Source organism: Sceloporus occidentalis, unplaced genomic scaffold (assembly GCF_023333645.1).
Source record: "Sceloporus occidentalis isolate IW3139 unplaced genomic scaffold, rSceOcc1.0.p SCAF_66, whole genome shotgun sequence".
Taxonomy (NCBI): Eukaryota; Metazoa; Chordata; class Lepidosauria; order Squamata; family Phrynosomatidae; genus Sceloporus; species Sceloporus occidentalis.
This window is the reverse complement of record NW_028317046.1, coordinates 3,940,588-3,966,719: the sequence shown is the minus strand read 5'-3', so window position 1 is coordinate 3,966,719 and position 26,132 is coordinate 3,940,588. Positions and strand designations below refer to the sequence as shown.

General features: G+C 43.5%; 2 protein-coding genes across 2 annotated transcripts; one reads left to right on the top strand and one right to left on the bottom strand.

The window, feature by feature from the left end:
• The first annotated feature begins 211 nt into the window (after window positions 1-211).
• Window positions 212-14,079, top strand: LOC149286919 (beta-galactosidase-1-like protein 2). The gene is made up of 20 exons (XM_089493761.1): window positions 212-274; window positions 3,783-3,818; window positions 4,963-5,135; window positions 5,484-5,552; window positions 5,837-5,932; window positions 7,589-7,697; window positions 7,888-7,980; window positions 8,243-8,324; window positions 8,871-8,935; window positions 9,645-9,729; window positions 9,819-9,956; window positions 10,053-10,142; window positions 10,229-10,335; window positions 10,666-10,812; window positions 11,208-11,279; window positions 11,607-11,685; window positions 12,034-12,121; window positions 13,305-13,416; window positions 13,750-13,866; window positions 13,993-14,079. The coding sequence occupies exons 1-20, from the start codon at window positions 212-214 to the stop codon at window positions 14,077-14,079; spliced, it is 1,908 nt and encodes a 635-aa protein (XP_089349887.1).
• A 4,482-nt stretch (window positions 14,080-18,561) lies between these two features.
• On the bottom strand, window positions 18,562-21,038 carry LOC149286918 (galactosylgalactosylxylosylprotein 3-beta-glucuronosyltransferase 1-like). Its single transcript, XM_089493737.1, has 4 exons — window positions 20,927-21,038; window positions 19,601-20,109; window positions 18,743-19,039; window positions 18,562-18,648 (listed from the first exon to the last, which is right to left on the bottom strand). Exons 1-4 carry the CDS (start codon window positions 21,036-21,038, stop codon window positions 18,562-18,564), a joined length of 1,005 nt encoding a protein of 334 aa, XP_089349863.1.
• Between the last annotated feature and the right edge of the window lie 5,094 nt (window positions 21,039-26,132).

The following is a 26,132-nucleotide window of genomic DNA, read 5'->3' as shown; positions in this document are numbered from 1 at the left end:
ACGGAGACAGGAGGTGACAGCTGGTCCCTGGCTGCGCACAGATCAGCCAATCACATTCCAGCTGTTTCGACCCCCGACCCAATCACAGCTCCAGGGGTGAGATCAGGGGGCGGGCAGGCTCTGTCCAATCAGCAGGGCCTGGCAGGCATGGCTTGGCGTTGCCGTGGAGACCAGGAAGTCCGCAGTAGGAGCTGCGGCAGGAGCCGGAGACATGAGGCGCGAGAGGCGGCGGAGGTTGGCGCTGCTGGCCCTGCTGCTGCTGGCGGCCTACCTGGTGCTGAGGTAACGGGGGCGGCAGGGGGCATCAGGCTTGCAAAGGGTTAACCTTTCCGCTGCCAGGAGCTTGGTTAGGAAACATACTGGGCATCCCGGCAAAGGGTTAACCCTTCCAAAGGCATGAGGTCCGCAGCAAGATTTGCATTAGACGAGGCTGCGGAATAGTTAACCCTTCCACTGCCGGGGGAAACGGGGATTGGCTGGGTTACTCATTACTGTCCTGAAAAGGGTTAACCCTTCCAGAGGCATCAGGTACCCAGTGGGATGCGCATTACACAAGTCTACAGAGTAGTTAACCATCTCGGTGCCAGGGGGGATCGGTTAGGATGCACAATAGACCGACCTGCTAAGGGTTAACCATTCCAGCTGCACGAGGTACCCAACATTCTGCTCCTTTGACAGCTCCGCAGGGGTTAACTAAGTGCAAGGAGGATGAGTTGTCAGGCAGCACAGTAGACAGTCCCGCAGAGGTGTTAACCCTTTTAGTGGCAAAGGTATTTACTAGTATATGCATTAAACAGTCTACAAATGTTTAACCCTTTCAACCCGGGGAGAATGCAATGCCCACTTGTTTGCTCATGACTTGCGGCGTATTAACCCTTGCTGTGAAAAGAGACATGAGATAATAGTTTCCACGTTAGACAGCCTCGATGAATAAGGTACCCCGTAGGCTGCGCATTAAACAGTCGCGCAGAAAGTTAACCCTTTGTTATCATTGTCAGATAAGCCTGCAGAAGGTTAACACTTTAAATAACTCGAGTGAAGTACCCTTTTCCTTGCACACCTGGCAGTCTTCCAAAGGGTTAAGCGTGCCAGATGGATGAGACCTCGGCACAGCTGCCTGGCCCTAAAACAGTAACCTTTTCAGTGCTGGTGGGAAGGAGCACATCGTCTCTAGTAACAGAGGGATGGGATAGCGGTTGCTTAACTTTTTTTTTTTTTTTTACACGTTTAAAGCTTAAAGCAATACTTAAAAACATACTATAGAGTGATTGGTTGTGAAAAGTCACAGATTAGAAGGACTCGGCTGTAATCGGAAAGTGACCCCGCTGATTTTAACTCGAGCTTCTTCTTGCCGCTCGTTGGGTTTTGTTAATTTTATAGACTTTTGTTAAATGTGGTTCTTTTTATTTTCACAACCTCAGAAGTCTCTTCTTCAAAGTCACCTGAAGTTCTTAAAGCTTTATCTACGCTGTGGCCTTTGAATAACGTCTCCCTCTTCTCCTCGCTGTTCATTCCGTGTGGAATACTCAGAGGCCGCCGCGCCTCCTCCGATGTCTAACGTCTAGTTCCAGTTTATTGGAGAGAAAAAAGTGAATTAATGGCTTTTATTTTTTCTTAGAACGGATTCTAATCTCGTTAATTGTTGTTCATTAATTGTTCCTCGCTGCTCAGATGCCGTTGCAGAGCGCCTGGTTATTGGTTGTGGCCGTTGCCGTGCCGTTACCGGGTTTCTTTTTTGTGCTGAATACAAATTCATCTTGTTTCCCCAATATGATTCCGAGGGGTTTTACGGGGCGTTATTTCATATTTAGCGCATTTAGGGTCCAGATGTAAATCAGAGGAAAAGGGAAGACGGGAATCCCAGCTGCCCACTCCAGTGTCCCAGGGAGCCCCCTTACTGTGGCTTCTACCCCTGGTGGATCAGGATGCTGGGAATTCTGGGCATGCGCTGTAAGCATTCAATGAAATCGGGGCCACAGGGTTGCGTTCCCAAATCCGCTGTCCTGAAAAGCGGGACTGTCCCGCATACACTAGGACTGTTGGGAGACATGCTTTTGTAAGTAGGAGTCCTGTTAGACCATCTCAGAGCCGGTGCTGGTAGGTATATCACACATCACCTTCTAGATTGTATGCTCTTTGAGCCGGGCCCGCCTTGCCTTTTGCCTGTAAGTCCCAATTCTTATGGGATGAATTACTTTATGTCCCGTAGCAACAGGCGGCCTCCGCTATACTCTGCTCCAGAAAACACTACTTTTTAAATGTACTAGATGTAAGCTGCGCAGACGACGCACATTAGGAGCAGCAGGACATTAAGGGTTAAGGTTTTATTTTCCTATACCTTATAGGTGACTGATGGAAGTTTCCACCCCTGTATATACAAATACCCGGTGTATATGAGCGCAGCCCCCGGCGTTTAACCCCTGCAGTGCTGCACAGCGCAGAATAAGCAATAAAAAGCAAAAGGGATTCCTGGAAAAGCTGGTAGTTTATATAAAAGCGGGCCGGGGCTGCTGGGGTTTTACGGTTCCCAAATTCTCGCTGCGTCCTGGAAAAGCCAATAAACTTATTATTACACGGGCGGGTTCATGTATAAATTGGGGCGGCGTTTGAAAGGTGCAATTATTTCCATAGTTACCAAAGGAATGGTTAAAAACTAAAGACATGTTAGAAAAATGACTTAATTCTGAACTAGAGACTGAGATGGAATGGAAGGAGGTTTTACTTTACTGAGAGGGTGGTAGATGAGTGGAACAGCCTCCCAGCAGAAGTGGTAGAGGGTAATACAGTAAGGGGATTAAACATGCATGGGATAGGCATACGGCTCCTGAATCTAAGACGAGGCCAACGACTGATTAAGGTTTGAGTCTTTATAGCAGGAGAAACGGCGACTAGACGGGGGCCGAATGGGGCCGATCTGCCGGTGTGTTCTGGGTTTCTACAATCAAGAATACAGCGGAGATGAGGCTTCTCGGAGAGGCCGGACGTGGCAGGTGCTCTGTCTGTTTTTCTCGAAATCCATGCAAATGTTGTAAAGTATACAGCATGAAGATAAGCTCGTGGGGGGAGTAAAGGTCGGGTTATTTACCCCCCCGGCGGGCGGCTCACGTATCCGCGTCTCTGGCTGCCGTGTCGCTTCTCGCAGTAACGCTGCGTCCCCAGAGGACGGTCGCTAGAGACGGCCGTATCTCCTGGGACTCTCCGGGAGCCGTGTTCTGATTCTGTATAATTACATAACTGGGAATATTTTTACCCAAAGGAGTTCTCGGGTCGCCGGGGGGGGGGGCTTTAACCAAAAACCAAGCAAACGACAACAAAAAATACTCAGATCTATCTTTGCACAGCCATATCCATTAACAATGTAATGTAAGGACATTTTACTTTAGTGGGAGAGTAGTAGAGCAATGGAACAGCCTTCCAGCAGAAATGGCCATGGCTAACGCACGGGATAGGCATGTGGGTCCTGGAAGCCGAGACGAGTTTTATGTACCGTCGGATGCGTCGTGTGAGTATACAGAGCACGTCGTGACGGATACAGGCAGGCAGACGTTTCACATACGTGTCCTAGAGGTTCAGCCGACGCATATTATTCATTTATAATTCATTACAAATCTTTACTTACTTGGAAATATTACGTCTTTTGCTTAAAAAGCAAAAAAAACAAAAACCTCACCAACCGCTTTATTATGGATCGCGGTCCGTTTTGTTTGTTTGCCGGATTCATCCATTCGGTCGCCAAGGAAACGGTCCTCTGAGGATCTTCATTATATCTTCATCACATGAAGCGATTCCGGCGAACGGGAAAAAGTCACGAGAATAATCACAAGACCCGCTATACGGAAACAGAAGGGAACAGATCGGCCCGGTGGTGTTTTTTCCTCCCCGTTTATTTTAGTAAACAAAATATTTGTTGAAAGTAGAAACAGGTTTGTTTCGAAAATAAACAATAATATTTTAGTAACATTTACACGATTGTTTACCTGCTCGATACAATGTAATATTTCCCAGCAGGCACCTGACTCCTTCCTGATTGGCTGTTTATTTTAAACCGTTGTATATTTGTTTTTTTAATGAATTATGTACATAAAGAGTTAAACGTCGCCCGTTACCCCCCCCCCTTGAGCCTTGAACATTAACCCCCTGATAACGGCTGTCATTAGTGCGGATCCGGGTCCAGTCTTTGTAAGCAGCGCGAAGAGGCGCCGGACACGGTAAGGGAACCCGGACCTCTTTTCTATCCCACAGCCTTAGAACCAAATCTCACCTGTGCGCAAGGAAATATTGTTTGTTCCCTTTCCTTGCATGCGTGTGCCATGTATGTTTGGCGAGGTTTTGATTACAGGCCACACATTGATTTTGTGATTTTACAGGAACCTCAGAGACAAATCCACCTGTGTTAAAGCATGTACAGGGATCTAAGCAGCTCACTGATTTAACTATACATTATACAGGGGCCGCTCACTGATTTATCTATACATTATACAGGGGCCGGCGACGTCACGCGCAATTTCTATTGCATATAAAATCCGCCGGCACTTCTCAGCGCATTGCGGGGAAATGCTGAGGAATTGCGAATAGAACAATTTAATCGTTCTTTTTTTCTTTAATGTAATTTCATTTAAAATGTATTTAATTGCAGAAAATTAGTTAAAACTATTAATGCCAGATATTAAATCAATCATTTTAACTCTTTGTGTTTCAGCAGGGGAAGGAAAAACTCTTTGCCCTAAAAGCCCCGATAACATGTATAGAAGCAGCAGGGAACGGCTTTATAAATTAAACGGGGTAAATAAAACCTGTTACACAAATACACAGCGATAGGGCATAAAGTCACATAAAAGTTCTGGGGGAAGCCCCGCCCCAGCCATGCCTATAACCACACCCCCTTGCACAAAAGTGCCCTTCTGTGGCCAAATGTCCTTTTTCTTTCTTGTTTCCAGATTCCGCGTTTTCGACTCTTTCCTGTTCCGAATGCTGAGCCGACGCTCGGGGCTGCAAGCTGACGAGTCCCAGTTTATCCTGGACGGGACCCCGATCAGGATCCTGGGGGGCTCCATGCACTATTTCCGAGTTCCCGAGGCGCAATGGAAAGACCGCATGTTAAAAATGAAAGCTTGTGGATTAAATACACTCACTACGTACGTGCCCTGACTACCGAGATCTCTGCTGGGTGGTGTTACCCGGTATAGGTGACTCTTATCATGCACTTTTTTTATTTTTATTCTTAAATGCAAACACAGCAGGCGATTTAAGCTCCAATCATTAATATAGATTTCCATTTACACTGGACTTTAAAAAGTCACACTGTATTATACTCTACCACTTCTGCTGGGAGGCTGTTCCACTTGTCTACCACCCTTTCAGTAAAGTAAAACTTCCTTCCATTCTATCTCAGCCTCTGACCTTCTAGTGTTAGATTTTGGCCTCTTGCTCATGATAGCGCGTGATTATAATCACCAATGTCTGTTGTTTTTTTTTGCCCCCAGGTATGTACCCTGGAACCTGCACGAGCCAAGAAGAGGGAAGTTTGATTTCTCGCAGAACCTCGACCTCGGGTAACGGGGCTTTTATCCTGATTCCTCCCGTTAAAGTTTAAACAATCTTCCTGGATATAAATCAAAACTAGAAGCCGTTTCTTCAGTAAACTGCAGCTGGAACATTCGATGGAATAAGCAGCAGGAATTTGGAGTTTAATTAATATTCTCTCTCCTCTCTCTTTCTTCTCTCTCCTTTCGTTCTATCTCTCTTTCTTTTCTCTCCTCTCTCTTTCTTTTCTCTCCTCTCTCTTTCTTTTCTCCCCCCTCTCTCTTTCTTTTCTCCCCCCTCTCTCTTTCTGTAGGGCATTTCTAGAAACAGCAGCCGATGTTGGACTGTGGGTCATATTAAGACCAGGACCCTACATTTGTGCAGAGTGGGATCTTGGTGGATTGCCGAGGTGAGAGGCTGCCAAGGATCATGGGAATTGTAGTTCAAAAGCAGCTGTAGAATTGGATTGTTCCCTGGGGTAATTTATCTAAAACAAAAGTTAGCCGGTGAGCTTCTATTGGACCGCGCTGCACGGCTCCTGCCCCATGTGCCTTAAGCTCTGACGGAGGCTCAGGACCACATAGGGATCTCTAGCAACGAAAGACGCTGACGTGCTTCAGCCATGGCCCTTTTTGGGCTGGAAACTTGGAGTGATGTCGTACTGTGTGTACTTAAAGAGACCGTCTCCTATTAGTATATAATTAAAGGGACCGTCTCCTATTAGTATATAATTAAAGGGACCGTCTCCTATTAGTATATAATTAAAGGGACAGTCTCCTATTAGTATATAATTAAAGGGACCGTCTCCTATTAGTATATAATTAAAGGGACCGTCTCCTATTAGTATATAATTAAAGGGACAGTCTCCTATTAGTATATAATTAAAGGGACAGTCTCCTATTAGTATATAATTAAAGGGACCGTCTCCTATTAGTATATAATTAAAGGGACAGTCTCCTATTAGTATATAATTAAAGGGACCGTCTCCTATTAGTATATAATTAAAGGGACAGTCTCCTATTAGTATATAATTAAAGGGACCGTCTCCTATTAGTATATAATTAAAGGGACAGTCTCCTATTAGTATATAATTAAAGGGACAGTCTCCTATTAGTATATAATTAAAGAAACCATCTCCTATTAGTATATAATTAAAGGGACAGTCTCCTATTAGTATATAATTAAAGGGACCGTCTCCTATTAGTATATAATTAAAGGGACAGTCTCCTATTAGTATATAATTAAAGAAACCGTCTCCTATTAGTATATAATTAAAGGGACAGTCTCCTATTAGTATATAATTAAAGGGACCGTCTCCTATTAGTATATAATTAAAGGGACAGTCTCCTATTAGTATATAATTAAAGGGACCGTCTCCTATTAGTATATAATTAAAGGGACCGTCTCCTATTAGTATATAATTAAAGGGACCGTCTCCTATTAGTATATAATTAAAGGGACAGTCTCCTATTAGTATATAATTAAAGAAACCATCTCCTATTAGTATATAATTAAAGGGACAGTCTCCTATTAGTATATAATTAAAGGGACAGTCTCCTATTAGTATATAATTAAAGGGACCGTCTCCTATTAGTATATAATTAAAGGGACCGTCTCCTATTAGTATATAATTAAAGGGACAGTCTCCTATTAGTATATAATTAAAGGGACCGTCTCCTATTAGTATATAATTAAAAGGACAATCTCCCATGTGTAAGTATTTAAAGGGACAGTCTCCTATTTTTGGGGATTCTTGTTTAAATTATAGTGCCAGCTTCCTGTATCAAACCACAGAAATTTAACCAAAACTTGCTCACGTTTTCTGTTTTATATCTCATAATAGTTTCCCCCAAACCAATATTTATAAATTATTTTATTCCTTATATGTCTACATTTCACGCTTGAACAGCTCCCATTCTTAGCCATTGCTAGCCACCTACATTTCATGCAAACCCCTCACATTACATCCATAGACCCCCAACGCGTTCCACCCCCGCTTCACACCAGTGACATCCCCATTTCATGCCCAGCCTCCCACCTCATGCCACCTACATTTCTCCCCCAGCTGGTTATTACGGGACAAGGACATGCAGCTCCGGACCACTTATAAAGGCTTTGCGGATGCAACAGAGGTTTACTTTGACAAGCTGATCCCAAAGGTGCTTTACTATCAGGTAGGTTGCTCATTAATAATTAAAGCATGATGAGGCTGGCGGGCTGGATAGTGGGGATTGTAGTCAGGGGGTAGGTTGCGTTTGGGACTCCGTCTCCTGGCATGCTCAGCCAGCCTCATGCCCCTGCAGTAAGGTATTGTCTGAATGTAGGCAGATCTGATTATCAATACTGTACATTTTGTATTTCCAGTACACGAAGGGTGGGCCGATCATCGCCGTGCAGGTGGAGAACGAATACGGATCGTACGCCATGGACTCCAATTACATGGAATTTATAAAGACAGTAAGTGCCCCCTCAGGAATAAATAAGATAAACCCTTAAAAGGAACCGGTTCATCCAAATTTCAAGGCAGGATTCAACTGTACCCAAGGGGTTAACTTATCTGGAAATTAGGGCTAAATTCTGCATCTTTGTTCTGGAATAGTTTTGATTGTCGCTAAAATCTGCATTTTGATAGAAACCATTTTCTGTTAATTTACTTGTAAGGTCCTTCTGTCTCACTATAACAGAGCCTCTTGTGTGCTATTAACCCCCTGTGCCCCAGGCTCTCGTACGCAGAGGGATCGTGGAACTTTTATTGACCTCCGATAACAAAGACGGAATCAGCTCCGGGAGTATGGAAGGAGGTAAATCCAGTGCAGGGGTTAACTGGTAACCTTTTCGAGACACAGTTATCTTACCCAGTGATACAGTAATAACCCCAAATTAACACATTAATTACACTCTCCAGCATGTTAGACAGCGTACCCTTGTAAGATATATCACTTTAAGTATCTACTTGGTAAATATGTTTCGAGGTTAACTCTTATTCCTGTTACTTACTTGTACGCTGCGTCACGTATGTAACTCTATACGGTGTAAGAATTGTCAGGATTGTGTCACTGATGGGAATATTGTTGCATTACTTGGTTTTGGCCACTAGGTGTAGCTGTCACACTTCCCTCGCAGGCAAACCAGGGCAGCTCCTGGCACCTGTCCGGGGGGGCTTTCATAGTGTGAAGGGTCTCGTTAAAATTTCGATATCTATTCGTTGAGCCTTCAATTAAAATATCTAAAAACAACAATAACACTAATAGACAAACAAAAAACACAAGCTATGGCGCCGGCAGCGACAGTCTCAGCGCCCATATATCCTCTTCTCTGATGATGTGTTGCTCTTTTAACTCTTACAGTTCTGGCCACCATCAACTTTCAGAAGATCGAGCCCATTCTCTTCTCGTATCTGGACTCCATACAGGTATAATGCAGTTGTCTTTTACGAAGCTAAAGCCTCCTGTACTTGTCTTGTCAGTCCATCCACAAGGGGTAGTTTGGGACAAGCCTCTGCCATATCTCCGCTGGGACCAATACGGCTCTCTCCATTTTCTATAACATGATATAAAATGAATCATTTTGTTTATGAATAACAATTAAATTCAGATTTTTAGACAAATATCCAGTTTTCTTTTGAAAACACACAGTTTCACCCTTCTGCACAGATTTGCCCCTCTTCTGCTTAATATCGTATGCTACGCCCTCGGCATCTGGAAAGGCGTTTATCAAAAAAAAAACCAGACCTTATTAAACTGTATTTTATGGTCTTTTCTTCACCAAACCGGAAGTAACGAATCCAGAAATTGAGCAGCGAATGTCCTGCACGTCTCTGACCGTCACAGAAGGTGCAATAAATAAATAATACCGATTGTAAAGAAAATGAGCCGTATTGACCCAAAAGATTGTGTCAAAACCAAAGTCAATACCTTGTATTGGACCCATATAAAAAAAAAAAAAAAAAGGTGAAAAATCATCTAAGCTTTCAGGACCTCAGAGGACTCCTCCTGAAGAAGAGACATCTGAGGTCCCGCAGGTTCTACATTGGCCCAATAAATGGCATCACCTCCAACTAAAGACTCCATGACTAAAAATCTGCTCCCCTGCCTCTGACTCCTGTTAGTTTGGTTCCGCAGAGTAACAAGCCGGTCATGGTGATGGAGTTTTGGACAGGCTGGTTTGACCACTGGGGAGGCGATCATCATGTCTTTGATGTTGATCGTGAGTAGAGCTCCTTTTCCCCGTCTCCGCTATGTCTCCTCTGGTCCCTTTATCAGCCGTAGTTACCGAATCTTGCCTTATCTGTATAGAAATGATTTCCACGGTGTCTGACGTCCTGAAGAAAGGAGCTTCTATTAATCTCTACATGTTCCATGGTGGCACCAACTTTGGCTTCATGGCTGGAGCGCTTCACTTCCACGAATACCGGGCTGATGTCACCAGTTATGGTAAGTTCTGACCCGAATGGCTTCCCATGGATGATTCTTCTGGGTTTACTCCTTTACTCATTACAGTTACTGGCTAAATTCCCTTTATCTGTTTAGATTACGACGCTCCGCTGACCGAGGCTGGAGACTACACCACAAAGTATTTCAGATTGCGAGAGCTCCTGAGCAAGTTTCACGGTAACCGCAGTCTGTCCTTGCGTCTCGTACACTGTGGGGCGTTTGTCTGTGTTGTGGGTCCGCCGCCGTGACCCGTCTTGTGTTTGCTGTTACAGACGAGCCTCTTCCTCCGGCTCCTGTTCTGTATCCAAAAGCCACGTACGGGTCGGTGGAGCTGAAACGCTGCCTGTCCCTCTGGGATGTTTTGGAGTTTACAGGCGAGGTACGGGAGACAGAAGCGACAGAATCACTTTGCAAAGCCTCCTTAATGCATACGGTAAACTTGTTGGGTTTATTTAGCGGACGATGATGGACGATGTTACCCCCTGGTAGGTAAAGCAACAGTTACGGTGGGACAAGAGCTTGAGATGATTTAAATGCCACGCAGTTTTATATATATATATATATATATATATATATATATATATATATATATATATATATATATATATATAGCGACCCCGATACTTAAACAATCTCAGCTGGCCCTTTAGGAGCCGGAATAAATAAACACCTGTTTAATTTGTATGTTTTTTTTCTTCTACCCGTTTAGCCGTTCAGATCAGCGGAGCCGGTGAACATGGAGAACCTCCCTGTGAACGATGGGAATGGGCAGTCGTACGGCTACACGCTCTACGAGGCCGTCATATACGGAGGAGGGAGGTTTCACACCAGGGGGAACGTACGCGATAGAGCCCAGGTTAGCAGCCACCACCTCTAATAGTGAGGGGGACGTGAAATGCCCAGGAGGAAGAGGCAGATCGGCCCCATCCGGCCCCGTCTAGTCGCCCCTTTCTCCTGCTGTAAAGACTCAAACCTTAATCAGTTGTTGGTCTCGTCTTAGATTCAGGAGCCGTATGTCTATCCCACGCATGTTTAATACCCTCACTGTATTACCCTCTACCACTTCTGCTGGGATTCTGTTCCACTTCCCTACCACCCTCTCAGTAAAGTAAATCATCCTTCCATTCCATCTAAGCCTCTGGCCCTTTTAAATTATGGCCTCTTCCCTGCTTATGAAATCCTTTGAAATAATAATAATTCAGGAAATCTTTCGGAAATAAATCCCAGCTGATAGATCCATTTGCCTTGCAGGTGTTTGTGAGCACCCAGTCCGTCGGATCGGTTGACTATAAAAATCAGGAACTGACTATCCCTGAGGTGCCAGTGAGTGATATTATTCTTTAGACTTTAATAAAATCCTTTGCCTTTGCTATAGATTGTAATGGATTTTTGTTTGTTTACCACTGTTTAGATAACGGAGCCCTAATAAAATAATAGATTTCCCCTGTATTCATTTTCTGATTTATTGGCAAATTAATGCACTTGTTACATTCCCTATAATTTTAGATCAGTATGAAATATGGATTCCTTGACTTTATTTCGTTATATTTTTTCATCTAATCTGTAAAGTCAAATAGAAATGATGAATTAAATTTCCAATATATACTGTTTTTATTTTTTATTATTTTTTCCTTTATTTCTAATTGAAAGGGATACAGGAAATTGCAAATATTGGTGGAGAACTGCGGACGGGTCAACTACGGGAACAAATTAAACGACCAGCGTAAAGGTATATTTGCTCACAGACATAAAAAATGACATATTTCTGATAACGAAGAAGGTGGAACTTAATGTGGCAAAAAAGGAATTTTGTCTATATCAAAAATATAAGCTACTCATCAACGCCTCGATAAACTGTTACCAAAACTAGCGAAATATATCAGTGATAAATATAGTATCAATGATATGTTGGGATGATATGTCAGGACTATCGCAGCTCAGTCGAGACTGTTGGCAGCTCAGTTTCACAATTGTTAGGGTATGATTTATTGTTAAGGATATTACGTAGTATTTGCATTTATACTCTAATGATCTGAGTACTTTTGTCTTTCTTTCCATGATCCTGGATCTTGTCCAGGGCTTGTGGGTGATGTGTTTCTAAGAGACATCCCTCTGAGGAACTTCAAGATCTACAGCCTCGACATGAATAACACCTTCATCAGCAGGTGAGCGGAATCAGCGTGACTGATGTGCAAAACTGAGTGGGTGGTAGATAAGTGGAACAGCCTCCCAGCAGAAGTGGTAGAGGGTAATACAGTGAGGGTATTAAACATGCGCGGGATAGACATACGGCTCCTGGATCTAAGACGAGATCAACGACTGATTAAGGTTTGAGTCTTTACAGCAGGACAAACGGGCGACTAGACGGGGGCCGGATGGGGCCGATCTAGGTTTCTAAATCTAAACATGGTCACTTTGAGCTGCAGAGAAAGCAGGCAGGGTTTATAGTTATGAGAGAAGGTCATTTAGTTAACGACCTCTTGGGGCGATGGATACGTTCTTATCTCCAGCACAGTATTCATGGTATAAGTTTCTGGGCTCATCATACAACCAGGAGTGAAAACTGAGCATTTACTGATTTATCAAGTAGAATATTATTCAGGAAGGAAATCCTGCGCTCCATGCAGATCATAAAATACAATTACATTTTTTTTTATTTACATGCAGGGGCTTATGGTATAAAATACTGCTCAAAAGTTTGGGGTCACTTAGAAATGTCCTTGTTTTTTGAAAGAAAAGCACCCTTTGCTCATTAAAAGAACATGAAATGGATCAGAAATCTAGCGCAGACGGGGTTAATGTTGTAAATGACTATTGTAGTTGGAAATGGCTGATTTTTAATGGAATCTCTTCATAGTTGTACAGAGGCCCTTTATCACTCCCATCACTCCTGTGTTCCAATGGCCCTTTATCACTCCTGTGTTCCAATGGCCCTTTATCACTCCCATCACTCCTGGGTTCCAATGGCCCTTTATCACTCCCATCACTCCTGTGCTCCAATGGCCCTTTAACACTCCCATCACTCCTGTGTTCCAATGGCCCTTTATCACTCCCATCACTCCTGGCTTCCAATGGCCCTTTATCACTCCCATCACTCCTGGGTTCCAATGGCCCTTTATCACTCCCATCACTCCTGGGTTCCAATGGCCCTTTATCACTCCCATCACTCCTGTGTTCCAATGGCACGTTGTGTTCGCTGATCCAAGTTTAAGTTTAAAAGGATAATTGCTGGTTAGAAAACACTTTTGCAATTATGTTTCAGCCAGAAATATCCTTGGTTTCCATGAAACTTTTGAAATTAGTTTTCCTGAATTCTGAATTAACTACGCACTTTTATCTCGTTTGTAGTCTTGACACTTTTCGTTGGTCGCAGCTGTTGGAAGAGAAGAAGGGCCCCGTGTTCTATCAGGGTTCTCTGCACGTCCGAAGTGCCCCACAAGACACCTTCCTCAGGATGAAGGTCAGTAGGGGGGGCCAAATCCATGAGCCGCAATCTGAAATCACGTTCTAGATTATTACTTTACAATCATTATTATTTATTACGCGAAGAAATAAAGAGAAATATGTTTTTTCCACCCAAAATGAAAAGTTGGCAAAAAACGTTAATTGTACAAAGACCTTGAATAATTTATGTGTACATCCAGCCACCCACCCAGCAGAGTATTACATCATCATTGTCAAATTTACACTTTATAAAGTTACATTTATCAGAAACTGGCTTTTTTCGTCTGCTCTTCCATGTTCTTAAAGTGAATAGTTATCACATCTCTCTCTCCTCTTCCATTTATATCAGGGATGGAAGAAAGGAATAGTCTTCATAAACGGGAGGAATTTGGGGCGATATTGGGATATTGGACCCCAAGAGACCCTTTATGTACCAGGAAGCTGGATATTGCCAGGGGTAAACGAGGTGAGCTTCGCTTCATTAATATCACCCAGGATTTTCTTTAGATTATATATAAATATTTGTTTATTTTTGTAGTTAATATTCAGACTTCTCTATTCTAACCCTCCTGATCTCCCCGTCTTTTTACAGGTCACCATATTCGAAGAATACGAAGCCGGCCCTTCTCTGTACACGGTGGAAACTCCATTCCTTGGCAGAACGCAGTATGTGGATTAGTGGCGCTTTGCCATAGATGTTGCCAGCAGATGCATAACGGGACTGGCATGGGACTGGACCGCCTAAGACCACCCAGCCACATGGCTTGGGGTGATTAGTCCCGTACCGAGACATTCTGTGACTATTATCAATATATCATCTACCTATCGCTAGACTGATCAAGATGTGATATCACAAGCTCTCGTTTACAAAGAGTAAAGAAGATAGAAGAAAACCCTGAAGATCCTGAAAGTCGAGGGGTTGCCAACAGTGAAAATATAATCAAAAGTGGCCTTTTGAACCATAAAACTGATTAAGTGTAGAAGTTGAATTAAAATAAGGGAAAAGACTAGAGATTGAAAGAGGGTGACCCTTTACCGGATTTTAAACACTTATGTTCAGGTAATGCCATTGGGTATCTGTTTCTGCTCCTCGGGGGAGGGACTAGCCCTGGGTTCACATTAACCAAAACTGCCTGTATTTTTTATTATTATTATTTATTTATGGTTTGATTTTTTTTAATTCTAATTCTTATGGTTCTGTCCCTCTCTAGGGCGTAAGAGAAAAACTCAGGGGTCATACTGGACGCTTTACATGTGAAAAAAATATGTATATGTGTATGTAAGTAAAATATATATGTTTTTAGTTGGTTTTTTTTTAATCATTTTTAACTTTATTTGTAAAACTGAATAATCTTAACCTGTAATAATACTTCCAGACAAAATTTCTCACTGAAAGGAACAATAATATCATTTGACAATAAAATATTTTCTTTCTTTTTCGTAAATATCCTTCTGGAAATCTCTGTTTTATAAATAACGGAATGGCATGAGATCGATCTGCAAATAACCGGGAGAAGCGCTCTACACGTCTCTGGGGCAAAAGCTGTTATTAAACCCCACAGCGTAGAGATAATCCCAGGGGCAACTAGCATCGGCTCTAAGAACAAAAACATAGAATCTGCTGGCCCCATTCGGCCCCCGTCTAGTCGCCTGTTTCTCCTGCTGTAAAGACTTAAACCTTAATCAGTCGGTGGTCTCGTCTTAGAGTCAGGAGCCATATCCCATCACTTCACTGTATTAGCCTACCAGTTCTGCTGGGAGCCTGTTCCACTTATCTATCACCTCTCCTTTATTCCATCTAAGCCATCTATGTGTTTAAATGTCTCTCTCCCATCCCCTCATTGCCCACATATTTTGTGTTGTTTATTTTATTCATGTGTATTAATTCCTCCTACAAAATTTCCTAACTGAGATCAGCTATAAAGCAAAGCAAAATTACAGAAATAAAAGTAATATCCTCCTTTTTGTTATATATTGGCTTAAAATTGCAAGTGTGATTATAACAGTTGAATCCTTGCAGCTATTTCATTGCATAGGAGCACACAGAGGCATATAATATATATATATATATATATATATATATATATATATATATATATATATATATATATATATATAATAGAAAAGGGTTTGGTGAAATTATATATTGATTGTATTTAATTTGTGGTTATTTTAGTTTTGAGTAATACCATTGCGTTCTTAGAAATGTTTTTGTTTGGTTGGAAACTAAGACTGAGAGCAACGAAGAGCAAATAAAGGACATGAAACAAGTTTGCCCCAGAAAGGCATCTGAAAAATCAATGATCAGCTTTTATCCCCTCTGAGTACATTCTGAAAATGCAATTATGCCAAAATGTCAGAATAAGTGAATGTGAGCCTTTTCAGGTTTTTTTTTTCAGGAGCAAACATTGCTTTTAATATACTGTGCATATATTTTATATATATATATCTATATATATCTTTGTCGTGAAGTTTATTTAATGTTATAGTAGCTCTTTCTGAAATACGAATCTGCCTTCTCCTCCCGCACCGTCCGCATTCACCTATGAAGCTGGGTCACGGGGGGGCGCTGGCACGATGCAGGATGGATAAATTTGCCTCCGGCTGTCCCTTGATGGGTAAAATCAGGGGAAAGAGGCCACGGCTGACGGCTTCACCACGGGAGCGTTTGTTTAATGTAATGTTCGTCCGGCAACCAGGAGCAAAGTTGTTTTTTTAGGTCAACAGATCCGCGTCAATCACAAAACAAAACCCACAACCCGCACACGGCCCCTTTTGGTTTTATTCATGATAACATGGCCCTCGTGGACTATAGGGTTTCCTTAATCACTGCACAGTGGGCTGACATATATAATTTGCCAGTTTATTTTTCTTATATCGTACAGCAGTATCTGTCGAACCCCCTATACATTTGGAAGGGGGAGGGGCACCACATGCATTTAAAGGGTCCCCTCAGCTATCATGTGCATTAACATGTATATGATGGCTGAAGGCTCCCTTAAATGTTAGTGACCCAGGTGCTGGGTGCCGCGATCTGCGGGGTGACCAGTAATGGGGCTGCCCCCCCCAACTGTCTGTATTTTTTTGTTTTAATTTCATGCAATTTGATACATTTAATTTAATTACTCTCATTGTCAAATTGTACATTGTTAGATGTCTCTCTATTGTGACATCACCACGGAATCAGCAATAAATGTAAATGTTATGTAATCCCATAGGAAACACTGCCTCTCAGCATTTCCACCGGGACCAGATCCTGTCTCTGCAATGGTGTCAGATGCTTTTTTTTAAATTAAGTCAATTTTGCTTTGTGTGTTCGAATGTGGAATGTTTGGGTTGTAGCGGCTGTTAAAAGAGTTTTTATAACGATCTTGCGGTATTTAGGATTCTTCATTTACTGCATTCTAAGGATTTTTTCTTATTTCGTGTAATAAAACCCTGAATTGACACCCAAGAAACAGACGATCTTTTAAGACACTTTTTTTTCCACAAACATTCATTTTTTTCTCGTTTAAATATGCCAAAAGGAAACAAAGGGGAAAAAAATGTAATTCCCAAAAAAACTAAATAATTGTTTAAAATCAGCAGCTTGATTTTTTCCGCCAGATGGATGGTGCTGTGGTACAGAACGAAGCATTTCGCATAAGTCTCTACTTTATTTGTTCATGAAAACTAAGTGGTCCTTTTTTTTCTCCCGTCGTCTGCATTATTTTTATTTTAATAAGTGCGTTTTTGCCTAGGATCAGAATATTCGGTTTTCACCAACATCTGACTAAATCGTGATTTGCTTGATGCACAGAGAAATGATCTGCAAGTGACGCAACATTCTGCAGATTTAAGTTTCCTTAAGCCATGAGCCCCAAGGCTTCTTCTAATTGGACTCGCTTTTCATCAACGCCTTCCCTTTAACTCATTCTACAGGTTATACGAAGTGTTACATTGTGTCCTACTGCAAATAAATTAGTAACATTTAAAATAATTGGCTGAGCACCTCCTGCTGGGAGAGGAAACTGAACCCAAAAAGATTATTTACTAATAGGTGAGAAGATAGGAGGGCCCTGGCACTTTAAGACCAGTGGGGCCGAGTGACATAAGTTCAGCCACCGGCTGGGTACACACAGCCACTCCAACAACGAGATCAGGTTGCTGTCGGCCATTGTATCCAGCTTGTGGCCGTACAATGTAGGACCGAATCTGTCGATGGGTAGGCAGTACCGGTGAGTATGTGGCCCTACGGACCACCAGCCTGGTGGGCATCTGCCTCGTGTGCCAGAATGACCTTTTCACAAACCAAGTGGCAAAATGTCTTGGGAATGAATGAAATACATGACACCATCTGCCTGCCCTTTAATTAATGCTGAGAATATCTCTTAGGGCTGTTGGGTTCGATGACATCTCTTATGTTCAGAACTGATCGATCACCACAGGCCTGGTGGCTTCCCGCAGAAGAGCGCCTGGACATGGCCGTTTGGCACCCTCATCTGCAGAATGAATCACGGACTGCTCTGCAAGTCTCTGGAAGTGAAGACGTGGGAGTGAAGACGGAGTTTCACTCCGGACTTTACGGCAGAGAGTGCAGCGGGGTCAGGACCCCCGGGCCCCGCTGCTCATTTCTTACTTTTCATCTCCTGCAACCTTTCAACATGGCTTCTGAGCACAGCGCAGGTTGGGTTGTGGTCCCTTTTGGATCTCTTCGGAAGAGAAACAGGAATCCTTCTTTCCCAGCCGTTCCCAACGTTCCGTGTTCAACATGTGCTGTGCTTTGTGGGTAGAATAATGTACACATGAAGTCCCATGCAAGCTGTGGGCCTTGGGTATTGGGTTTCAGCGCCCACAAAAAGGGGCCCCCCGAGATGCTTTCTATCTCAACCTGTCCATGGAGAGGCCATCAGAGAAAATCAGTCCCTACAACAGAGAGACAAATGAAACGGGACATTTAGACTTTTTGATTTTTAAAAAAGAGGTACAAGTTTCTCAAAAGAATGTAATGTGCACTTAAAAATCAGCAGGATATCAAGTTGCGTCTTCTCCAGACAGACCAGTAACCCGTTTTGATAAGTAAATGTGATATTATGTTATTATTTGGACATTTTATGTACGTATATTTGTTTTTTTTTGTCATATATATTTTTACACCGCGCTCACATTTTCGCGTCTTTGCTCAGATCTCCACGTTGGGATCTGTAAATCCTTTCTTTCCTTCGTTTACCAGTACCGGTTTCTCTGTCCGGGTGTGCCACACTAGAATCTGCAAAATATTACAAAATTAAAATGATCAAAAACACAGATTTCAAAAAATAAATAAATAATTATATTCTGACGCTTCAAATTCCTCCGGTTACCTTAGTGCAATTGTCCGCTTTGGGTTCCAGGTCGCTAAGGGTCACCAGCTCCCTCAGCAGGCTGCTCTCCTGGTAACCCCCTTTCACCCCTCGTAATTTAAAATACGCCTGCGGTCGCTGGAGGATCAGACGCAAGTTGACGGCGAAACCGGCCATATCAATGGCGAATGGTCTGTGCGGGTCAAACACCGTCTTCCATCCGAATACTTTCCCTGCGGCGTTGACTTTAGGTGATTCGTAACGAAGACCTCCTACAAAAGCCACCGGCCATACGGAAACTTTCCGGGTGCTCCGCATCTACGACACAACACATAGCAGGAAACTTCAGACAAATCAGAACTCTCTCTACATAAAATGTGTGCAAAATACGGATAAATCACCTAAATAGTCTCTTAAACAAAAGTCCTACGCGTGGTAGATCATAAAGAGATGGTGGGGTGCGAGGAGACCAGAAGGTCTAGCCCTGTGCATCCTTTACAGGTTATCTCTACTCATGATGGCTACCATAGTGTATAATCAACACGCCTACATACGGGAAGGATGCTATGGCCAAAAGGACAATGAAGAACAAAGCAAAGTCATTCAAAACTGAAACACACGAGGGGACACAGGAAGTACCAGGTCAACTCATTTTGGGTCAACACGTTCTTCATAGGCTTAGTTTCCACTAATGTCCCAGGTGCACCACAGCCCGATGAAGACTGAGGCGCACGCCGGAATCTCTAGATGGTTGCACGTAATGAGATTGATGTTCCTTAACCCTTGCCGGGCTGTCTTTTTTTTTTTAGGAACCCCATTCCTGCCATGATGAGACTCGGAAAGCAAAGTCCATCTACCAGAATGTCATTTCCAACTCACCTCCTCGAACAGCTCAAGGCTGTAGGTGTTATCGTCGTCTGCAAAGTAGACAACTCCGGGTAAACTATTGTTCTTATTAAAAGTTTCTCTGAGCCAGCGCAAAGCCAGGTTCCTCTGCATGGTCCCTCGAGGAATTCGTGGGTCCCTTGTGTCCCCCCTCAGTTTGTAATTACGTGGGGTCTCCACGTTCAGATGGGTATAATTGAGGCCAGACTCCTGAAGCATTTTAGTCACCAGAGAAGTACGACGCTGTGAGTCCTCCACCAGAATCCAGTGCAAATTAGGGACATGCAGCAATGTGTTGGACAGACGAGTCAGCTCGGCTTTCTGCACCGGCCTGCTATAAGTAGGTGTGATAACATGAATGGTTGGAAGGTTCCCCATCCAAGGTGGAGGACGCGTGTATACATATTCTGTCCTCACAACCTCTACAATATCCCGCTCGGAGGAGCAAAACTCTCTGGAGTCTGAACCCGGGCTTGCATCCCGTCGCCCGTCGCCACTATCGTCTGGAATAGATAAAGAAAAGTTGGGCGTTATCTCAGATTATAATTCTTATCCGCTCCAGGAGGAGAGATCGCTTTCTCTTATTTCTTTGAAACGTTGTAGCAATTCCAAAACTCTTCTACTTTCCATGGAGAGCGATTGTTATAGAATGATAAGTTTGTGACGGAAACAACGTATTGATAATAAACAGATAAACTAAACAACAAAAACTCGAACATTGTAATAAGAACCCGTTTATTGTAGCAGAAGAGGCTAAAACGTCTTGGAATATTGATAAATGTGACCAAGATACATGTAAGTTATTTTAAAACTTAAGTAGAGTCAAGTTTCTGAGTTTACTTCAACGCGATTTTAGGTCAGCTTATCTCAACTGGGCTCAAACTAATGTTATGTTACCATGAAAAGCATATGAACTCATCGATTTGATATTACAATCACTCGATCGAGTTCAAAATGGTCAGAAAATCAACTTGACTCCTCGGGAGGAGACGAGCCGGTTAGTGTGGAATACAGGAATAAACGTGAAGCGATTGTAAATGGGTGGTGGTACATTTCTTAAGTGAGCGTCATGCAGAGAAGGAGGGTGAAGAGTTGGCAAGCTGGAGGCATCTTGGGACTCAAGAAACATGCAGAACCCTGCTGAGCTTGAAGACCATCCCAGTTTTGTCTTGTGTGGATAAGGCTATGAGGCAGGCAGGTTAGTATGGTCTGAGAAGATGAGTATAGGTTGATGGCCGGAGTGACTGAGGGACATGACAGGTGTGATGGCAGGTGTGATGGTGAATGTTGACTTGAGTAGGGGTTGAAAAGTCTTCTCACCCTTGTGTGCAGTGAGCAGCGGGGACAGGGTAGAGTGGTGCCAGACTGTGATGAGTAAAGTCCAGGGGAGTACGATGAGCACTATAGCCAGAATGTCCCTTCTCTTCAACATCTCCAGGGCAGGCTGACCCCAGTGCTCCTCATTACCTGAGGAGGACGACCCAAGAAGCACAGAGGACAGCAAAGCAGACAGGAGAGAGGTCAGTATACAAGCAGAGAGAGGCGCAGGAGACACCGCACAGCTCACACAGTCACCTCTTACCAGTGATTCACAACCCACCCATTGCAGCAGGCTGGGGGTCCCAGGCTCTGCTCACAAGGTCGCAGAGATTCGGGGCCCGGGGCCCTCACTGCCCAGGACCTTGAGAAGAATTGAGGAAACGAGGAAACCTGTGGAAGACAATGGAAAGAGATCAGCACTAGAAGGAGACGTTATCAAAGCATTCATCTAGCATCAATCGCAGAGAAAAGCCTGATTCATCCCTTATGGATCGATACATTGTAACCGAGGGAAGGGAAAAAGGTGCAAACCTGACCAAAGGTGTCTCTGATGGGACTTATAGAAATCCACGGAGTACACAAGGGAACTCAGCAAAATGCATGCAACCAAACCAATGTATCTACCCCCAGTTATAACCATTACCCCCATACTTGGGGTGCAGTCAAGGTTTGCCCCCTTGTCTCTGGATTTTTAGTCTAACCTTAGGGTCTTGGGGTACACAGGCAAATTCTCGGGGTCACAAAATCTGGAACCAACCACTTCATTTTCCCTTCTAATTTAATGATATCTGAGCGTCCCAACTGGTGCTTTCTCCCTGCTATATCACAGCTGGAATCCCTGCTTGAATACAGGTGACTTCATTCAGAATATCATTACCTTCTGACAAGTCTAGGGGTTCATAAGGATAATTGGTAAGAGACATTTGCCAACATTACAGAGTCTCTGCGATGGGCCATTAAAGGGTTAAAAGCCGAGGAGTCTCTCGTTAAGAAAGTTCTCATTCTTCTCGTATATAAAACATATGTTATCTCAGCACGAAACCGAGAAAAAGCGTCTCAGCGTTTAGTATCCCCAGAAGGTCTCCTTATAAACTTTAACCAAAATAATCCCCCGCATTTCCGAGCAGAGAAATAGAATCCAAGGACAAAAGCGACTTTTATAAAAATGTATTCGCCATTAAAAATGTATACTTTGTGCTTCCTAAATAAAATGAACGCTTTGCGCCATACGCCTCGCCTCCTCGCGGAGCTGGTGAATCATTTATGGAAGTGTATGCGTTTATATAAAATGTACTGACGCCAGCTGGAAGCCAAAGCCCACGAGAATCGGAAAATGGTAAATATGTATAAGAATTTATGCATTTATACCGGAATCAGTTAAAGGGGTAAAAGCGCGGCCCGAAACCCCCCCCCCCCGAAGACATGCAGAGGGGATTTAAACACGCATTGGGATAGACATACGGCTCCTGAATCTAAGACGAGACCAACGACTGATTAAGGTTTGAGTCTTTACAGCAGGAGAAACGGGCGACTAGACGGGGGCCGAATGGGGCCGATCTGCCAGCAGGTTCTGGGTCTCTATGTGCAACAAATGTAGCGACTCTTTATGATAACATCAAGCGCAGACAGGCGTTATTTCCACCCAAAGGGTCTTCGCCATTGTGGAGCTTTTTCTATTTTCGTTTTGCGGGAGGAGAAATGAACAAAAATGATCAGTTCAGGAAACTTTGTTGCTTTTTGTGTCTCGATGAGAAGACGCCGTGAGAGATAAGGACAACGGTCTTCTCGTTTCAGTAGAGGATCAGCTCTACCCTAATGAAGAACATTCATCACCGTGAAGCCGTTTCCTCATCATCGCTCAGTAACACCGAGACGTATTTATCATCTGAACCCAAACTGTTTTTTTCTTGATTTATCGGGAAGTGAATCAGATGGACGGCTCGATGTCTTACAAATTCCACGGTCTTCATGCAGTTCTAGTCCCTGAATTCCACCGTGCGGGGGCCGACGTCTCTGTCCCTAAAAATATATAAATCATTGGCCCGGGGATTGATTTTCTCATCGACGGATAAACATTAGGAGATTAAAGCCTGAAGAATAGAACCCTTGGCTTTGGGCAAACCATTCGAATGTCGATGTTACATGTGATATGTCATCCATATTTACAGCCCTCCAAATCCCCCCAATACGGCCGGCTCATGATATATTAATTACAAATCTGCATGACTTTATAGTAACATTAGAAACATAGAACCCGCCTTTATTACTTCTGCTGGGAGGCTGTTCCACTTATCTACCACCCTCTCAGTAAAGTAAAACTTCCTTCCATTCCATTTCAGCCTCTGATCTTCTAGTGTTAGATTCTGGTAACTTTTCTCCTCCATGGACATAACTTCTCTCCTGTCCTTTATCTCTTTATGTATTTAAATGTCTCTCCCATCTCCTCTCTCTCTCTCTCTCTCTTCTCTCCCATCCCCTCCGTCTCTCTTTCCCCCACCCCCCTCTCCCTCTCTCGCTTTACCCCACCCCTCTCGCTTTCCCCCATCCCTCTCTCCCTCTCTCTCTTTCCCCCACCCCTCTCTCTCTCTCCCCCCATCCTCTCTCTCTCCTCTCTCCCATCCCCTCCCTCTCTCTCCTCTCTCCCATCCCCTCCCTCTCTCTCTCTTCTCTCCCATCCCATCCCCTCCCTCTCCCTCTCCCACCCCTCTCTCTTTCCCCCACCCCTCTCTCCCTCCCTCTTTCCCCCACCCCTCTCTCCCTCTCTCTTTCCCCCACTCCTCTCTCCCTCTCTCTCTCTCCCCCACCCCTCTCTCTCCCTCTCTTCTCTCCCATCCCCTCTCTCTCTCTCTTCTCTCCCATCCCCGTTTCTGATATATTATAGGGAAGATAGAAAAGAAAAATCAAAGATTTTAGCATTTAATTTCTCTGTTTCTTATGTTATAAAATGTTTATGACTTTATGATCAGGTGATTCAGTGCAGAGATTGGTAAAAAAACCTACCACTTTCGCATACATTTTGCTCTCATTTTTACTCTCCAATTGTTATAAGTTGAGACAACTAATCATATATGCGGTGAAAAAAACATTTTGAAATCTGCGGTGTCTGCGCATGAATATATGACACATATGGAGGAGCATAAATTCCCTCTGTATAGAACGGAGCGCTAAACCTGCCGGCATGAAACACGGCTGCAAATTACTTCTCACGCTGGGAATTTGTATTAATTTCGCATTTTTCGTTCTTTGCTCCAAAAATGCATTTAAAGATTTAGCCCTAAAAAAAAAAATCTTATTTCAATGGAGGGGAAAGTTTTTTTTTTTATTTATTGCCAAATTTTATACTGAAATAATTCTGATTTGGGGCTTTTAAAAACAGTTTTATCACTATCGCAATCAATGGAATGGTCATTGCTTATTGGAGCATTCCAGTGGTCGCTATGGTGATGTCACTATTCACCAAAATCACTTTTTCTCTTATATCGTAAGAATTTAGTTCCAAATTTATTTAATGATCACAATCCTGGGAAGGCGATACTACGTTATAAATTAATTTCTATAGTGTCAGCAGCATACTTCCTCAGTGGCCCACTTTTTCCAAGACAGTCCCTATTTTCCCAGACAGTTGCCTCACTGTCTCGCTTTTGCTGTCGGTGGGTATCACGAGCCGGTTGGGGAGACTCTCTGACCTCCCTAGACGTCTGTATTGAGACCTCCATCGCAGCTCTCAGGCGGCCTCTTTGTGACGCTCTAAAAGCTGAGTGTCTCGAGGTGGCTTTTCGGGTTCTTATCCTGACCGTTCCCCATCCTACGTCTGACCGCCCCCCCCACTTTTGGTCACATCGCAAAGACGAGTGTCGCGAATCGGGCACCTGACACGGTGGTACGGACGGGTTCTGTATATATTTAACTATGGACATAAAAATGGACAATGAGAAGAAGACCCCTGAAATCAGATGGTCCCTAATTGGCTTCCTCCAGGACCCCACAGAACAGTCTCTGGTCTGAGGTTTAGCCACCAAGCGAAATAACCCCCAAATAAATCCCCCAAAACCCCAAACAACAGAGCTTGGTGGCGACATCTCATCTCATCACGTCTCACCCGGCCGTGTCCTCGGTAATTAACGTCTCTCGTTACAGAAGAACTTGGTGGAGAGAGCCTGCCGCTCGTTACGGACGTGACGTGGCGAATGGCGAGGATTCTGAGTAACGAACAAATATAAATTTTTTTCGGAACGTTAGATATCTTTTTGCTGTAAGACTCGGCAGGTCGTTAAAACGCTACATCGGGAGAAAAACACGGACGGAATTCTACACGCAAAAGAAATCCCGAGAGATAACGAGGAATGTAGGCCACCGCCAGACGACTCGGAGGATTCACAGCAAAGCTATTAAGGCTATTAAAAGCTCTCGATATTTAAAGAACTGACTTGAAAAGCCAGGTCTTGTGATTATGCAAATTACCTCGGATAATTAGTAGCTTTGGATTTGTTACAGCGCTGTTCCGGTAAACGTTTACAACGTGAAAAGAACGAACGTCTTCAATTCCATTATGTTCGGCGGATATAGGACAGGTCCCCGATGCCACTCGCTACAGTCTTCAACGGGGGGGGGGGGCGATTTCAACCATTAACGTCCCGTTAACCTACAATCCCTCTAATTAGCCCTGAAAATACCTCTAAGACGTGACCTTGGACACTCGGGAAGCCCCACCCCCCGACAATGGCCAAAGCAAGATTATCTAAACGCTTAGAAAACCCATCAGAACTATTTATTTATTTATTAGCTGTTCGGGAAAAATATTTTTTAAGATTAATTATTTCCCCCAATTTGGAAAAAAACTGCGATTTTTTTTATTGGCTGACGCATTTTGCATTTTTCTTTAAGGGCGCAAAATCCCGACGCGTTTTCCTTTCTCTGTTTTACAGAAGTGATTATCGCTCCGTGTCTTTAAGATGCAAACAGAGGCAGTTAATAGACTGTAAGCTCCTGTGCACAGGGCCCTCCTCACCTGTTGTCTCTGTAAGTTAAATTGTTATGTTACATACTACTGGTTGTGTCCTGTCCACCCATTGTACAGCGCTACAGAATATGATGGCGCTATATAAAACAGTAAATAATAATAATAATAAGATGTGACTTCATAGTGAGATAGTCGATGAATTGTGAATGTGCCAAGGGCTGCCCAAGTGTCTTAAATGCACGGCGC